Raw genomic sequence first — 18,315 nt, 5'->3', positions numbered from 1 at the left:
TAAATGCTGGTTCTCTGAGATGCAAATACAAGTAAAATGTCTTGCCTAGGAAAAAAAACTGTATTTTACAATTATTTTGCGGTAGTTTACTGCCAGTCGTCAGTCTTGATTGTGACAAGAGAAGAAGACATCAAATTGACAATATTCTACCGTATTTTGGAATAACGGTATGTTACTGCTGGAATTCCACCGTAAATTTACAGCCATTTCTAAGAGTGTAGTACATTTAAAGTAAAATCTGGCATGAACTTTATAGAAAACTGCTAATGAATTGGACCTGCTGCTATTCACATAATTTACTAAGAATGGTCACTATTTAAATAAATAAGGCTGAATTCTCCCCTAATACATTTGTTCTAAAATGTTTTCCAAGTCAGATGTTATTGTGTTTTACCAGCAGCATCAGTTCATCTGACCTTAGAAGAAATGGAACAAAACAGGACAGAGGCCGACACGTAACAGAGGAACTGTAGAGGGGTATTAGTTCTGTACTTTATTTCAACATTTTTCATTACATTTTGATGTTTGTCAACACAAGCTCTCAGACAGGTTACTGTACGGTCGTTTCATCAATACGTCATACAGAGTGTGTGTAGACAGTACACACTCATACAGAGTGTAGACAGTACACACTGTATGAGTGTGTACTGTCTACACACTCATACAGTGTGTAGACAGTGAACTGCTTCATACAACATGAAGCAGTGACAAACTCATGTAGAGCTGACAAATGTAAGACTTGCTGGTTAAGACTACATGGTAATATGTTTACTGTACCAGTGAAAAGCTCACATACACTCATCATCAGAATCAAGATAATACTAATTGAGCTTCCAAATTTTCCTTTTTCAAAGTGGAACAATTAGTTGGCAAAAACTCTTAATTTAATTGAGAAAGAATAACTGTGTGAACAAGCCTGAGTTTTATGCACTGTTTCTCTGATTCATGTTTCATCCATTAGAATAATGTTTTGGATTTTTTGGAAACAACCAAGAAATGATAAAGAATCAAGGATATTATAGAATGGAAGATGCCACAATGTCTGCAATGTGGAACATCGACATGAACTGAGAAGTAAAATGTCCCTCTTTCACTTTCTAGTGAAGTTTTCAGCTCTTGGGCAGGTCAAAGTTCATTCAGACAAGACAAAGATTTAATGGTCTGGATATAACAAACAAAAAATAGGAATGGATGAGTCGAGCTGGGCGTTTTAAACCAGAGAACATTGCACCAGCTTTTGAACATGGTGTTGGTGGCATCATACTGAGGGTCCTTTTAGTGCCAGTGTTACTAATGTGTCAAACAAAGCAGGTGGAAGAAGAAGGATGAAGAACTATCTTCAAATTCTTCAACTACATCTCCAATAAACATCAGACAAATTGAAACAACAGAACCAACTGAAGGTTCAGGCAGGACGTTGATTCCAGACAGAACTGGAAACTGTTTTTGGAGTAAAGACGGGTCCACAATGTGTGTGATTTATTTTGAATTTGCAAATGAGATAAATATTGGTGGTTTATGTTGCTCTAGCTGCGTTTCCAGTATAGATGTGTGCAAAACTTGTTGAAAAAAAATGCAATTTCAAAATGGTGGCATTTCTATTAAATAAAAGCAATTACAATCACATGTGAATAACATTATTCACACAATCAGTCATTAAAACACACGAGAAGCCACTGTCTAATTGCTTCTTGTCATCTTGTTCTTCATCGTTGTTGATCATGTGACTTGACTGGCATCGAGTCAAATGACTCATGATTTATTTCACAAAACTATTGCAGTTTTGTGAAATAAATCAATTTTGATTATGGCCAAAAAAAAAAAACACCTCACACCAAACCTTTTCATCGAAAAACATGAGTATTTCTTTTTCCAAATTGTCTAGTCTAATATCAAATTCCGCAATTACATGGTCAATGGAAACGCTGCTGTTGACCCTGAGGATTAGTGTATGTAAACTTCTGATTGGACGTGTAACTAGGTCAACTCTGACTGCTGGTAAGATAATGACTACTCATACACCTGGGTTCTGTCTCTTTAGACCACAGGGAATTGTGTCAAGTAGAAACACAAACGTTAAACTATAAAAACACTTTAAAGTGAGTTAGTGGTGAGTCGGTCCAGGTCCACACTGCCGGGTTACGGGATGGATGAGCCAAATCCTGGTTCTGCTTAGTTTCCAGACGTTCCTGTCTTCAACTGAAGAATGTGAAAAATGTTGTGCTTCGGAACGTTGGGAAGATGAATCAAACTCAGCAATGAGAGTTTAAGTCTCATCACTACTTGAGCTACACACAAGAAATGTAAACTAATACATATGTGAGTTATTAGGAAAGTGATGAGCTGATGGGTTCAGCTGAGTAGATGACTGTGGGAGAAGGTGGAGTTTCCTCTTTCCATTCTTGTCCTCTTGCTCTCCATCCTGTGTGTGTGTGTGTGCGTGTGTGTGTGTGTGTGTGTGTGTGCACGCGTGTGCGTGCGTGTGTGTGTGTAGCATACAGAGACGAGCCTCCCCATCTGCAGCTCAACAACCTGTGTGAAGGAAAAGTGAAAGGCATTAGCAGCGACTCCTGGCTCTGTCTCACGTGTCGTGTGTTTGCGTTCTGAGTGTGTTCGTGTACAAAGGAGGACAGAAGAAGGGAGGGGTGTGAAAGGCGGAGTGAAAGAGAGCAGGTGTTGGAGTGCTTAATGGCTGATAGTGTGAATGGCCACTGCTGGTCCATCCAGATTAAGGGAATGAACTTTTGCTTTGTCTCCAGACTGAGCGCTGCAGCAGCACTCAGACTCTGTCCATCGGGTTCTTCTGGGAGACGTCTCGACGTTTAATGAAGCTATGAAAGATTTCCTCGTCAGTGCCGCCTATCCACTTAGAACATTTGACAACGATTTAACCCTCTAGAAGTATGGAGCCCATCTGTTGTGTCTGCTTCTACATTCACCTCAACAAAGAGAACAGGGCGCAGTTTTCGCACAGAACGGATGCAGCATCAAATAAAAACCTATTTTTCTGCTTCTCCTCCAGTCAGCTCTCTGCATCACATGTGACTCTTTCCTGTCTGAGGCTTCACCCATCACAAAAAAACTCCAAAACACCTGGGCTGTTTTATATATTGCATAACTAAAATCAATGTACACTAATATATTAGATTGACTTGACACACTCAGCTCATAGACCAGAAGAAAATGCTGGCACTTCCTACGTTTTCAAGTCCACTTCACACATTTGTGTGTTTTAAGGACACTATAAGAAGAAAAATTTGGTAATCAATGTAACCATCAATTCACAGTACTGTGCCAAACATATTTGCTCTCTTACAGATTTGTTTCTGTTTGGCTTTTTATCATGGATAAACGGTTCAGATCATCATCGATGATTTGATTTATTTGAAAAAAATAAAGCTATCTAACCAACCTGGTTAGATATTAATTAATTTAATAAATTAATAAGTGCATATATTTAATTTGATAAATACATTAAACAGCGACCTCAACACCATAGAAAGGTTACAAGCAATAATTTCAATTTGATCACATATAGAATCCAGTTGATTCTAGTTATTATATAATACAATAAGCTCAGTTAATTATTCAAATTAGTTTAAAGAAAAGCTAAGAAAATTATTTCAAATTTTACGGTTTTCATCACTCTTTTCTAATGTGATATTTCAAAAATATTGATGGACACATGGCTAATGACAACAGTCAGAGATGGAGGTTGTGTGATGGTGTAGGACTGCTTTGATTCTTCAGGAAGTGAATGATCTGCCACACTTAACCCTGAAATCTGCTGATGGTCTTGATGGAGAGAGTCCACCCATCAGTCTGTGACTGGAGTTCTGCAGCAGGACAGCAGGACGTTCACTCTGACTGGATAAAAAAGTGGAGAGTCTGGGGTGTCTGTAGTTGGAGTCTGATCTTAATTCTGATGAGGATTCTGTGGCCTGACCTTAAACTGTCTCTTTACGATTAAAACATTTCTACTGAAATTTGTGATCGATGTTTTTTTTTTACAAAGAGCCAGGTTAGTTGGATATGCTTCTTTCTCTTCAGAGACAAAATCCTTATTTAAAAACAATTTCTTGTATTTACTCAGGATTTCTTTGTTGCACAATAAAAATGAAAACGAAAAAAAAATGTTTAAATGTTTAAGAGGGTTAGGGTTAAGGTTTCCTTTTGAGACGCATTATTTGCGTCTGGAAACCTGTTTCAAACCAGCACTGAGGATTCAGTGGAGTGTCCTGGAGCCAATCAAATACAAGTGTGTGCATTAAAATTATATGCAGATTTCTTAATATTCTTTGTACAAAGCACATCACTCCTACATTCCTTGGAGCAATTTAAATCAGTTTGCTCACATGAACAAAAAGCCCATCATTGATTCAAGCTTCCCCAACTCTGAGGAAGCTTACATTACCCTAGCTTTGGACATTGGAAGTCAAGTTTTGTTGCACATGTATAATCTGTTTTCTGAGAAGCTCAAACTTGTGCACAAGGAGTCATTTTCACATGTGCAGAAAATACTCTCCTGGTTAAAATCTAAAAAGAATAGAGGGGCAGCCACAAATGGAAGTATATCCCACTGCTGAATCACAACCAGATGGGAAGTTAAGCCTCAGAATGCATAAAACAACAAATAAAGAGCTAAAGCACCAGAAACAGTGACCATTTTATTATAAACCACAAATAAACCAGACAGGATTTTCATCACCTAATTCTAAGCCTCAGACTATAAGCCTGAAAAAAACAGCAACTAAAAATGTCAAAAATGTGTCTAGTGAGTAGCTCCATGTCACACTAGTAACAGTGGAAATCTGTTAACGTCCAACACATCAACTCTGTCTTACTGCCATGGGTAGGTGCTCCCCTGCAAATCCAAAAATACATATTTGGAACATAGATGGAGATGTGACCGCTGAAGAGGTTGGTCATTTTTTAGTCTTTCTTTCACAGATTACATCTTCTGATTATTAAGCTGCAGTCAGCATCAGTAAGAGCATTTTTTGAGACAAAGTCAAGAGCCGTGCATTTCTTCTTCAGACAACAATAGAAGTGCAGGTAGGAGATCCGTCTTGTCACAGACTGTCTCATAACATACTTTCACGACATGGTGACAAATATGTACAAAAACATTATTTTTTACAAAAGTTACATAGTGTAGTGCGGACATCTGATACAAAGTTGAAACAAACTAATATTGTACCTGATGGCTTAAACCCAGTCAGCTGCACCACCTGTAAATAAACAAACAAACATTGTGTATTCATATTTAACTTCTAAACATGGCAAAGAACTAAGAACATTGTGGTCAATTGTTCCTTTGTTGAAACAAGACTTCATGCTTATAAATCAATACAGGTAAAAATCCTGCTTATTTGCCTTTATATGGTTCCTCATCTGTAAAGAAAATACACTAGAGGGTTGAGGAACAGAGTTGAGTGTGTGTAGAACTTGCCGATTCTTTTTGGCTAATGCCAAATTACACAATCTGCTACTGACTCTTTCTTTGAGCTTCTGGTACCTCAGGCACAGACACTCATGGTCAAGAACCTGATTGGTTCATGACCAGCAGGACCTATCAGCACAGATCCTGCTACATGGCTATTTGGTGTCTGCTCTGCCATGCTGATTGATGTGGTTCCTCTAAAGAAGCTGCAACATTATGTGGAGGAATCCCCTCCAAAAACTCCAAATAAAAAAACAGGCTCTATTTAATGGGGGACGTCAGAGATAGAAGTGAGAGATAAAGCTGCGTCTGCACTTAGAAACCACAGGCAGTCTTCTACAGATTTACAGTGAAGGTTTGCAGGACTAAAGCTGTCATCATTAGATAAAGACATGGTGATGAGATGTCAGTGTTCGTCCCCACAGAGTGGGCTACATGACACACTAACTCCCAGAGGAATGACCCACATATCCTGGTCGTTGCCCCAACACAATGCTGCTCCATTCTCATCTCATCTCTGTTCAGTCCTGGTAACAGACAGAGTCACAGTGTGTTGGGGTCAACTCAGTCATTTTCATGTGTATAAAGTGTAAACACTGATCAGCAACTTACTTGCATAACCCATTAGACAGAACTGACCAGGTGAAATCTCATCATCTGGGAAAGACTACTTGCAAAAAAATTTAATGAACATGTTTTGTAAAGCCCACAGAGCTTTCCTAACTAGTTCAAGGAGCCATGACTGGTTCCATTAAGATTTTTTATTGGGACAGTTGTTTACAGCTCACCCAATTTCAGTTTACCGTCACAGCATAGCATTGAGTTGGTGCATTACACATGTCACAGCCCAACGTTAGTGAGTGGGTAAAATCAGATCCAGATGTTTCAAACCTCAACAAAGTCAATCATGTCTGAACAGCAGAGATTCCAAACACTCCATGCTACGTTTTCTCCAGTATAATTTCACCTTAATCCCATTGAACACCTGAAGAATCCGCTCAAGCAACACAAACACAGAATGAGAGGCAGCAACTGGTTCTGCCATCATACGGCACTGTGTGGCCAAACGTCAGAGGTATGGTTGTGTATAGTTGTCCTTTCCTCTACTGAGGCCCCTGATTCCCAATTATAGATTGTTAAGTTCAAAATATGACTTCCTGTTTCAGGTATTCATAAAAAATAAATAACACCAAACTAGTCAGTAACAGTACAAGTTTTATAACATTTTTCCTGTGTGCAGGACACATACTCAACTCTGCTGCTTAGTCCACAAATGCATTTTCCTTCTAAAGATGTCTTCATCTAAAAGGAAATAAACAAGCTTTCCAATGGAATAAGACTGCCATCAAGCATTGTTACAACAAAGAAATAATCAACAATTTCCTTAGTTGTTGCTTTGTTTAGCATTTTAGAAAATGTTAATGTGGCCCAAACATTACTCACTTGGTTTCCTGATGCGTGTCTCAAAGAGAAACTGACAAAGCTTTCCTTTTTGAAACTCTCTGAAAGAAACAGAAGAAATAATTTATTTCAGCTGAATGTTTGGGCTTGTCTCTCGAGATCCACATATTTGTTTATGCAAGGTCAAAAAAAGTAAGTCAGCCTGAACATAACACAAGCAAAGCTTTTTAGAACACAAAGAGGAGCTAAAACGTAAACAGTCCAACAGGAAAAGAATGAAATCTGTCAGTTCTACATGCCTTTACTGATGCATTTACTTTATTATCTTGGTGCCAAATTGCCGGTGATCGGATGCACTATGCTTTAGGGAACTGACTCCTCCATGTTCAGGTTTTATGGAGGCGTCTGTCAGCCATTTTCAGATCTCAGAGTTGTTCTATCATATGATTTGCCTCCTCCAGGACGTTCCCAGGGAGGTTCTGAAGCCTTAGCAATCTAGGCCAGGTGCTTTGGGTCGTTGTCCTACTTGAACTGAGGTCAAGATGCTCTGCAGCAGGCTTTCATTCAAGATGTATCTGTGTATTGCTATCATCTTTCCCTCTATCCTGATTAGACTACCACTTCCTGCTGCTGCTATACATCCCCTTAGAATGATGTCATGCTTCAATGTAGGGACAGCATTGACCCGATGATGATCTGTGTCCGATTTCCTCCAACATGATGCCTGGCATTCACACCAGAGTTCAATCTTTGTCTCATCAGAGCAGAGAATCTTGCTTCTCTTGGTCTGAGGTCTGTCTCCAGACTCACTGCCATGAGCCTTTTATTAAGATGTGGTCTTCATCTAGTCGCACTAACATCCAGGCTGATTGGTGGATTGCTGCAAAGATGGTTTTCCTTCTGGAAGGTTCTCCTCTCTCCACAAAGGAACCCTTCAGCTCCATCAAGTTGTTGGTCTCCACCTTGACTAAAGCCCTTCATTCCCCGATCACTCAGTTCAGGAAGAGTCCTGCTGCTTCTAGCAGACTTCCAGGGATGGAAGCCGCTGAGCTCAGTGGGATCTTTAGAGTAGCAGGAATGTTTCTGGATCTTTCTCAAGGTTTTCTCTCAAGATCATCCCGTCTCTGAGGTCTAGAGAAAGTTCCTCTGACTTCATGCTTGGTGTTTGACCTCTGACCTGCTTTGTTAACAGAGGGACCTCCTATGGAAAACTGTGAGTCTTTCAAAATCAAGTCCAATCAGCTGAATTGACCGCAGAGACGTCACAAGGATGATCAGTGGAAATGGCTCAATTTTTAGCTTAATTGCAGTTTGTGTATATTTATGTGAATGTGATTTCTTAGTTTTCAATTATAATTAATTAATTTAATACAATTTGGAATAAGGTCGTAACATAACAAAATGTGGAAAAAGTGAAGCTCTGTGAATGCTTTCCGGAGGCACAGTAAATGGTAAATGGTCTGCATTTTTACAGCTCTTTATCAAGTCCAAGGACACCAAAGCGCCATTCAGTCATTCACCCATTTGTGCACACATTCACACACTGATGGTGGGAAGCTACCTTGTAGGCAGACTGACAAACGCCCAAGGACAATAAGACTGAGACAGACGGAACGGCGGTTCGAAACGATAACACACTGTTACCTTCTGAGCCTCTTATTATAGAGAGAACACTGACATAAAGCATGAACATAGGATGAGGGTGGCTAATGAAATCTAATTTGGAGCCTCTAATCAAGCGGTTCTCAACGTGGGCGGTACCGCCCCCCAGGGGGCGTTCAGAGGACGGCAGGGGGCGCTGGCGGACATTTTTACAAAAGGGGGGCGCTGGGATGCCTTTGGGGGGCGTTTGGTCGAAGGTAAAGTTTACACCTTAAATGCACAACAATGCCAGCAACTTGGTAAAACTGTACTGTGTAACATTAAATCATGCTTGGCTGCAACTGTATCGATGGCAGCTCTTCTTCTATTCAGTGTTTGTTAGCTTCTGTTAGCTTCTTGGCGCAGCTCCGTTCTCCTGCTACTGGTAGCTAAAATCACGATACCCTCACTGTGTATCCCTCTGAAAAATGAACCCATTTAAATAAAGAAATAAAGAAATAAAGAAATCCCTCCATGGGTGATACCACGATAGAGAGCGTTCATTTTATAGCCTTAACACCGGTGCTGTAAATGATCCGGTATGAAACAGGGGTGATGGAACAACACAGCACTTTTAAATTTCAATAACCAGAATGCAGAAATTGTTTCCGTTGTTTTAAAAGGTTTATGTCAGTCTGCCTTTTCCCCATCGATACGCTTCCCAACCGCTGCTCACCATACAGGGTTATAAAAAAAAAAGCAAAACTCTGAAACAGGAGAAGCGGGACATAAAACGGAGCAAAGAACTAGATGTGAATTATGGCATAAAAACAGAGAATCCGACGCTGAACAGTGAAAAAATCAACACATGATGTGAAACACATGACGATTAGACGGAGCTGCAGGTGATGAGTGAAAATTACTGATGATCAATAAACGATAAAATAAATCTAGCAACTGGAAAGAAACTAAAGTGGACATAGCAATAAACCAAGAGAGGATAATATTAATCAAAAGAAACTCAATGGAAATGAATGAATAACAAAATGCAAGAATAAACTAAGAAACTAAAGTAAATACAGAGGAATAAACTGGTATGGCAAGACCTTTCAAGCAACAATTAATACAGAGGACTGTATGGCAAGAATTAACAAACACTATTTCAACATAAAAGGTAAAATAATATTGAAGTGCCATGGGTTTAAGACCATATCTAGTACTGAGAATAAATATATCTTACAGACCATAACAGTAAATAACTTATCACTTATTTATGTTTTTAATTAAATTTGCTATATTTATTTCTTCAATATTATTTTCATGTCAGTGTTAATGTCATGAGGCTGATGACTCCATGACACTTTCAGTTTGACTTATTAGGATTTGATTAAGAACCAGATTTGTTCTTTGTAATTTCTGTCCAGTAAAACTATTAATCTATAAATCAATAGACAGGTTTATATAAAGATATAATCCATGTTTCTGTCTCATATTTGTATGGCATTAAAAGGATCTGGAACTTTAGTTTTTCCACTGAAAGCTCTGGTTTGCACAATAAATGTCATGTGGGTGAAGTTTTAAGGATGATACTCTGATGTCCCATTCTCCTGAAGGCAGCACAGAGCTGCACCACCAGAAACCAACAGAAACACTGAAGAGAAGAAGAGCTATGATTAATGTAGTTACAGTTCTATCCATGTTTTAATGTTGCAGAGCTCAGTCGTTTTGCAAATAGTTCAAAGTTTAAACTAGCATGTTGAACATCTTTTATCTGGTCATTTTGTGGAACAACTAGAAAATGGCACAAAATAAGAATATTTTTTCCACTCTGATTGGCTGCTGTTAGGCCTACTGATTTTAACTTGAATGTTCATTGCATTTTTCATAGACACCTGTGAAAATAATTTCTATTCCCATAACTTTTTTGTTCTCTGGGAAATTATTTTTGATGATAAATACAGAAACAAGCATAAAAATTAAAACATCTACAATAGTGATAGTAATATTAATGATAAAATAATGGTCAGTGCAAAGTAGCCTGCTAATTCTTTGGTGGGGGGTGGTGAGGGACCTGGATAAAGGCTGAGGGGCCCTGGCCCAAAAAAGGTTGAGAAACACTGCTCTAATCCAATGATGGATTAAAGGATCATTTCAAACTTTAGATCTGTGGCTGTTTCCCTTGGCATCGCCCTCAGTCTCCATCTGAATCGCAGTCAGACAGTATGAAGGGTCTTCAGACGTGACCTAAAGGTTTTTTTTAGAGCTGCTCTTCTGTCTCTGAGGTGAACCAGTTGAGTTTTCAACAAAACCAATAAATCCACATTCTTCCCAAACTGCCAAAGCAAGTGAGTAAAAATGTACCAGCATTAAACAGGCCTACCTTTAACTGCTGACCTGTCCAAAGACGGAGAATTTTGATTTAAAATTGAAGTGACAAACTTCTTATTCTTCTCTTCTTTTGTTTGCAGGAAGAATGGAAAAGATGAAATCCTGAACACTGTATCTGCTGGTAGCCCTGAAGCCATGACACCTTTTAGGCTTTTTAAGAGCTGATGCTGACATGACAACGTTTTGAGCTTTACTATTCAAACTCTTCTGGACTGCGCCGCCAACATGAAATAAATGCGCAATTATATATAAGATAAAAACTACAGGAGAATAAATGTACTAACTGATATATGCATTTCCTACATCAGAGAAAAGTAAAGCATCTTCATGCAATTAATGAGCCACAATTTACTGCTGCAGTTCTTACGTCATCTTTAATATCAAACCAGCTTTAATACGACTCAGTTGTGTAAATTATGAACTTTTTGATGCTCAATAATGCTGGTGTTTGAAAAAAACTTTCCATTGTTTTTTTTTTTTCTCAGCTTCTTGAATAGGAGATAACTATTGTGCATTCGTTGTATTCTTTTTTCTTCATTAAGTACAGAGAGAAAAGCACACTCAGCTGAAGGTCTGTTGTCCTGTTGCTTTGTTACAAAGCTTTACAAAGGAAGTGAAAACTTTTAAGCAATTTTCAAGTCACACTCACAAGTTCCACCATTTAGAACAGGCGTGTAAAACTCCATTCCTGAAGGGCCGCTGTCCTGCAGTTTTTAGATGTGCCACAGGTACAAAACACTGGAATGAAGTGGCTTAATTACCTCCTTCTTGTGTAGATAAGTTCTCCAGAGCCTTGCTAATGACCTAATTATTCTATTCAGGTGTGGTGCAATAGAGGCATATCTAAAAGTTTCAGGTCAGTGGCCCTACAGGACTGGAGTTTGACACCTGTGATTTAGAACATGTGAAGCACAAATACGTAGAGCTGTCAGGAAATACATAAACATCCAGCACAGATGCATAGAATCATTTCTGTGAAGTAGTCTTATTAGTCCCAGACTAATGAGTACTTGACATTAACCAAGAAATCATTACTGTTTAAACTTTACCTTTAATAACAAGTTACCTAATTTTTAAAGTGCAATCAGTAATACTTTTAAAACAAATTTATATCAGTAATGATTTCTTGGTTAATGTCAAGTTGTCACAACAAAGACATTTTGAATAATGTCAACTTTGTATTAAAAGTGTCATAATTTACCAAATGACGCTTTATGACAACAGTCATGAATATTCATGAAGGCTTATTCATGTTCAAGTCAGGTGTTATGTCATGTTTATGAAAGTGTCACGACAGTCTTATTCACCCCCCTTCAAATAAAGTGTTACCAAAAACAGTTTGATTTAAAAGCTGAAGAGTTTTTTCTTTTCATGCCTCCTAATTCACCAGCTGAAGATGGTTTTTAGCCTGAGAGAAAATCTCTCTTGGGTCTTCACTAAAGAAATGGGATTTTCCCTTTTTTTTGGAACATTGGTGGAGTCATCCCTGGTGGGCCAACATGTTCTTTTCCCAGTCAGAGACGTTCTACTGAGTAACCAGTGGAACCCAGACCATGTTATTTGCAGCATACCGTTCTTGATGACCAGTGATGTGGAAGTGGAGCTGAGGGGTCCAGAGGTGTCACTTGTTTCTGGGCTGGAGGAGGTTGCGGGGCTCCGGCTCCAGGAGGTTGTTGGAGCCCTTTGGGAGGGAAGGAAGCTGGTAGGCTGGGAGCAGTTCTACAAAACACAAGTCAGTTTCTCTGTTACACATTTCTTCTCTTTTTGCCGTTTTGTTGGACTGTAAATGTTTTAGATCAGGATTTCCCTCCGTGGGATATGAGCAAAAATATAAATAAAAACATTTATATTAAAATTAATTGCATATATTTTAATTGTGTTAAAATAATAACATAATTAGTTGGTCATATTTTCAAATTTTCTGTCAACTTAAAAATTTGTTTAATGCAAAACCAGAGTTGGCCCTGGAGCCCTTAAAACCCGGTTTAGCACGTTTTCAGGGGGAAAGCATGTAGATCTTTAAAAAAATAAAAAAAATCATAATGAAAATGATACCTTATGGAAAGTGTGTTACAGCCTGGCAGATGAAATTGTGCAGAATGATTTTTCATTTTTGCATATTTTCACACTAAATGCATCATAATTGTCTGAATGTGTCACATTCAGATCTCTTTATAGGACCTGCTTGATGTTGAATAAAAACAAAGTGTAATATTTTATGTAATAATAAATAAAGGACTATGTGACATGCACAGCTCTGCGTGTGGATGTTGTGGATCTACTTACCGTGAAAGACAGAGCCTTTCTCTTTTCTTTGATCCTCTTTATGGCATTCCTCACCTAAATCAGATTCAGGCTTTATTCTCACTCCTTTTGTCCTCACATGTTGTACAAATACACAGTTTATTTTTTATATTTAGTTGCAGATCCAGCAGCAGCTAAATGAGCTTGAATGCCTTCTTACCTCACTGTTGTAAACAGCATACACTAAGAAGATATACAGGCCCTGTGGATAAGAGAAATAATGAACAAGCAATAGAAAACAGACCTTTGTTGACAGTATGTCTCTATTTAGCATTCCACGTTGCGACCTCTGCAAAACTATGTTTTCTCTCTCCATTAATAAAAGAAAAGCATTCACTACAAATTCAATCCTATTCATTAGTGCTTCCTTTAACACTGCACTGCAGCTGGATTCAGGAGAGTCGGGTTTTCAGCTCACAGCGAAGTCCACAATGGTTCTCCTAAGTTTAAATAACAGAGGCGACATCTTCCGCAGACAAATTATAAAATTGCCTATTTTTCAGAGATTGATTTCTGTTGGCCTTGAGTTCTTCCAGACATTGAGATAAGTAGAAATGTTTTCCCTCCACCCAACTATCAATACTATGAAACTATGGTGGCACCAAGGTTGGCTCTTACTTGAAATAAGAATTATTTTCTATGAATTGTTTAAACTTATTCCCAGGTCTTTCCATAAAATCTGTGTTATATAGACATGCGGTGATATTTCCTGATAGCGACTGCAGTGCTCACCTCCTTTTTGTGTCTCCAATATTGATGTTGGATAATAACACAGAGGCTGTTTTCAACTATCTTCAAAGCAAAGGGTAAGAATCTTCTGATTGAGCTTCAAGTCAGAGCACAAAGGGCACCTTTTACAGTCTTTTGTTTAATTTACATTTTTTCTCATGCTGAAAAAAAAATACATTCTGTAATTTCAGAATAATGTTTTTACTGTTGTTGCAAATAATATTAAACATGCATATGTCCAAATATTTTCTATCAACACAGACTTTCAAAACCAATATTTTCAAACGAGAATGCCTTAAAGGTTTCCATGTGAGCATTTATTTCAAACTTTATAACAACCCAAGGCTAAAATCAGTAGGCTTGTTTAGCCTGGGATCAGCAAAAAATCTTAATTACTTATCAACAAGTAATTTTGTGTTTTACATGTGATTCTGTTAATAAACACACACACATCATTTTTGTATTTCAGACAGGATTTCAGAAGCTAGTTCTGCTCCATGTGCATCCAAACACTAATTTTTGGAAGCAGCCAGGATCTTTGCTTACAGCCTCAGTGCAAAATTGATTTTACATGGTGGCAGAATAAATAAATAAATAAATAAATAAATAAATAAATAAATAAATAAATAAATAAATAAATAAATAAAAAACCCAACAAACTCAGTTATGATGTTGTGATGTTAATGGACCAAACACAGGAAGAGGCTGATTTTAGCTGCTACATCCACAGCTGTGTTTTACCTAATGTCAGGTTTAGGTGCTTCTTTCTGCACACAGAACTGATAACTGGTTGTTTATAAAGAATAGTGAAGAAACATGGATTTGTTAGAGGAACCTTTGAGATAAAGCTTTTGAGCTTTAAAGCAACCCTGACCACACAATTGTTGATCCAGTGTTGAAATTTAATCAACAAAACTGTCTAAAACTGTTAACAAGTTCAAATTGTTAAACTTATTTAATGTATGTAAGCCCCCGTGCTCTGTAAAGAGGATTCAGAAGATTTACAGCTTACCACGTGGATACTGATCAGGGTTATAGCGGATCAGTATATAACCCATATACATATACACACACACGCACACGCACGCACACACACACACACACACACACACACACACACACACACACACACACACACACACACACACACACATATATATATATATATATAGGTCATTCTCAAAAAATTAGCGTATTGTGATAAAGTTCATTATTTTCCATAATGTAATGATTAAAATTAAACTGTCTTATATTTTAGATTCATTGCACACCAACTGAAATATTTCAGGTCTTTTATTGTTTTAATACTGATGATTTTGGCATACAGCTCATGAAAACCCAAAATCCCTGTCTCAAAAAATTAGCATATTTCATCCGACCAATAAAAGAAAAGTGTTTTAATACCAAAAAAGTAAACCTTCAAATAATTATGTTCAGTTATGAACTCAATACTTGGTCAGGAATCCTTTTGCAGCCTTCAATGCAGCATGGAGGCCATCAGCCTGTGGCTCTGCTGAGGTGTTATGGAGCCCAGGATGCTTCGATAGCCTTAAGCTCATCCAGAGTGCTGGGTCTTGCATCTCTCAACTTTCTCTTCACAATGTGCCTATGGGGTTCAGGCCAGGAGAGTTGGCAGGCCAATTGAGCACAGTAATACCATGGTCAGTAAACCAGTGGTTTTGGCACTGTGAGCAGATGCCAGGTCGTGCTGAAAAATGAAATCTTCATCTCCATAAAGCTTTTCAGCAGATGGAAGCATGAAGTGCTCCAAAACCTCCTGATAGCTGCTGCATTGACCTGCCCTTGATAAAACACAGTGGACCAACACCAGCAGCTGACATGGCTCCTCAGACCATCACTGACTGTGGGTACTTGACACTGGACTTCTGGCCTTTTGGCATTTCCTTCTCCCCAGTCTTCCTCCAGACTTTGGCACCTTGATTTCCGAATAATATGCAAAATTTGCTTTCATCCGAAAAAAGTACTTTGGACCACTGAGCAACAGTCCAGTGCTGCTTCTCTGTAGCCCAGGTCAGGCGCTTCTGCTGCTGTTTCTGGTTCAAAAGTGGCTTGACCTGGGGAATGCAGCACCTGTAGCCCCTTTCCTGCACACATCTGTGCACGGTGGCTCTGGATGTTTCTACTCCAGACTCAGTCCACTGCTTCAGGTCCCCCAAGGTCTGGAATCGGCCCTTCTCCACAATCTTCCTCAGGGTCCGGTCACCTCTTCTCGTTGTGCAGCGTTTTCTGCCACACTTTTCCTTCCCACAGAGGTGCCTTGATACAGCACTCTGGGAACAGCCTATTCGTCCAGAAATTTCTTTCTGTATCTTACCCTCTTGCTTGAGGGTGTCAATGATGGCCTTCTGGACAGCAGTCAGGTCAGCAGTCTGACCCATGATTGCGGTTTTGAGTAATGAACCAGGCTGGGAGTTTTTAAAAGCCTCAGGAATCTTTTGCAGGTGTTTAGAGTTACTTTGTTGATTCAGATGATGAGGTTAACTGCTCGTTCAGGGAACATTTTCATGATATGCTAATTTTTTGAGACAGGGATTTTGGGTTTTCATGAGCTGTATGCCAAAATCATCAGTATTAAAACAATAAAAGACCTGAAATATTTCAGTTGGTGTGCAATGAATCTAAAATATGACAGTTTCATTTTTATCATTATCATTTTATCATTATGGAAAATAATGAACTTTATCACAAATGCTAATTTTATATATATATATATATATATATATATATATATATATATATATATATATATATATATATATATATATATATATATATATATATATATATATATATTTTTTTTTTTTTTAATGAAGATAGGTCAGTTTCCTGTTACAAACACACAGACAAGGTTTGATGTGAAAGATGTAAATGTCTCCAACAACACAAAAACGCTCAATTTGTCTTTTAAAATGTGTTTCCCTTTTTAGAACTTGAGGGCCCGCCCCTTTAAAGGTCTGTGCTAGTTCCTGGAGTGTGCTGCTCATCAGCAGGAACAAGAACTGAACCCAGAACCTTGAAGAAGGCCACCCTAACACTGAGCTGCAAGAGTTTCTGTTGCAGAAATCATGATTCTCGTGTTTCATGTGGATTTGGTCTGTGCTACAGAGGTGGAAATCTTCTCAAACAGTTCAACTCATAGGGACAACGACAATGTTTAAAATGCATGTCTGAGATTCCAGAGTATGTCCAACAACTAGGGGAGCTCTTTAATGTTCTATTATTGGCTCTTTCTACCCTTCTTCTTTTTTCCTGTTTCATTAGTTAGGAGGAAAGCTGCTGGCTCTGCCTCATCCTCCTACCACCATGAGGAAGAACTCCTACTGTAGCGTTATCTGGCCTCAACTGGACACTGGCAGTAAATCTAAATTAACTAGCAGGTTTCTGGGGTCACCCAAGGGCTAACTCATTTTGATTAATTAAAGACCAGGGAAGAGCAAATAGGGACGATAGACGAAAGGAGAGGCAAGATAAAAAAATGAAAAAAAGAAGGGACATAACAGAAAAAGTACAAGAAAAACATGGAGGGGGAATTTATACGAAAAAAGAAGCAAAGGAAGCATGTGAGACGCAGGAAATGAGTGCCATGTTATCTGGGGAGGAGAGGTGGATGTAGATGTAAAGTTGTTCAAAGCTTTGCCAACAGCCTTCATGGTGAAATGGATCTGAATGTGAAAGTAACAGCCGTCTAAAGCAACAGAGAGCAAATGAATGAAAATAGATAAATCATCCATACCATGAAAATGCAGAAATTTAATTAGAAGAAGCTAAAAGCACCAAACTACTAAACATCATATATAAATACATGGACTAAAATGATTTACTACTGTTGAAATGGCTTATATGATAAAATATTGTTTTAAGAGGGCATTGTTGAATAAAGGCAGCTGTATTGTTGAAGACTTAATATTGATTTCACTATCAAGGACCACGCCACAAACCTATGCGTTTGAAGATTTATTTATGAATGCATTAGGGATGAAGGGGAGAGGGAGGAAGGGGAGAGGGATGGAGGGATGAAAGTATGGAGGGATGGGGATCTTGATTTGGTCGTCTGGGAAAATGATGGAGGGCTTGGGATGTGAACACTCTGAGTGGGGGTATGTCTTTGGGAGGCGGTTCCTCTTATTTATTCCCGAGCCAACATAGGAGCCCCAAAAGTGTCCGATTTAAATTGAGATGAGAAAAGAATGGGTTTGCGAAAAATCACTAAGGTTATACGGATGCATGAAAGGTACACCTGTGATGACCAGCGAACTAAAACTTGAACCGTCTTGTAGGAGATAGCCTGAATGGATGTTGAAGAGGCGGCTCCTACGTGAAAGAATAGGCGGAATACGGTTTGAGAGAGATGCTGGACTTGACTTAAATAGCTTGAGCCAGACTTAAGTGACTGCCTTACAGGATGCTGAGGTGAGGCGGGGACCTTGAGATGAAATGGTTGCTGAATT

General features: G+C 38.6%; 1 protein-coding gene across 2 annotated transcripts in view; it reads right to left on the bottom strand.

The window, feature by feature from the left end:
- Positions 1–465: 465 nt before the first annotated feature.
- The window catches only part of adgrd2 (adhesion G protein-coupled receptor D2), a 55,492-nt gene continuing 37,642 nt past the window's right edge, over positions 466–18,315 (bottom strand). For both annotated transcript variants that reach the window (XM_081611238.1, XM_081611239.1), the window contains exons 21-26: positions 13,278–13,319; positions 13,100–13,153; positions 12,385–12,532; positions 6,887–6,945; positions 5,201–5,231; positions 466–2,532 (exon numbers count right to left, since the gene is read on the bottom strand). In XM_081611238.1, the coding sequence (XP_081467364.1) occupies positions 2,525–2,532; positions 5,201–5,231; positions 6,887–6,945; positions 12,385–12,532; positions 13,100–13,153; positions 13,278–13,319 (342 nt within the window). In that variant the 3' untranslated portion in view covers positions 466–2,524. The remainder of the gene's footprint in view (positions 2,533–5,200; positions 5,232–6,886; positions 6,946–12,384; positions 12,533–13,099; positions 13,154–13,277; positions 13,320–18,315) is intronic.

Source organism: Poecilia reticulata, chromosome 9 (assembly GCF_904066995.2).
Source record: "Poecilia reticulata chromosome 9, P_reticulata-male-v2, whole genome shotgun sequence".
Lineage (NCBI taxonomy): Eukaryota > Metazoa > Chordata > Actinopteri > Cyprinodontiformes > Poeciliidae > Poecilia > Poecilia reticulata.
The sequence above is the reverse complement of the archived record's forward strand: the minus strand, read 5'-3'. Positions and strand labels throughout refer to the sequence as shown.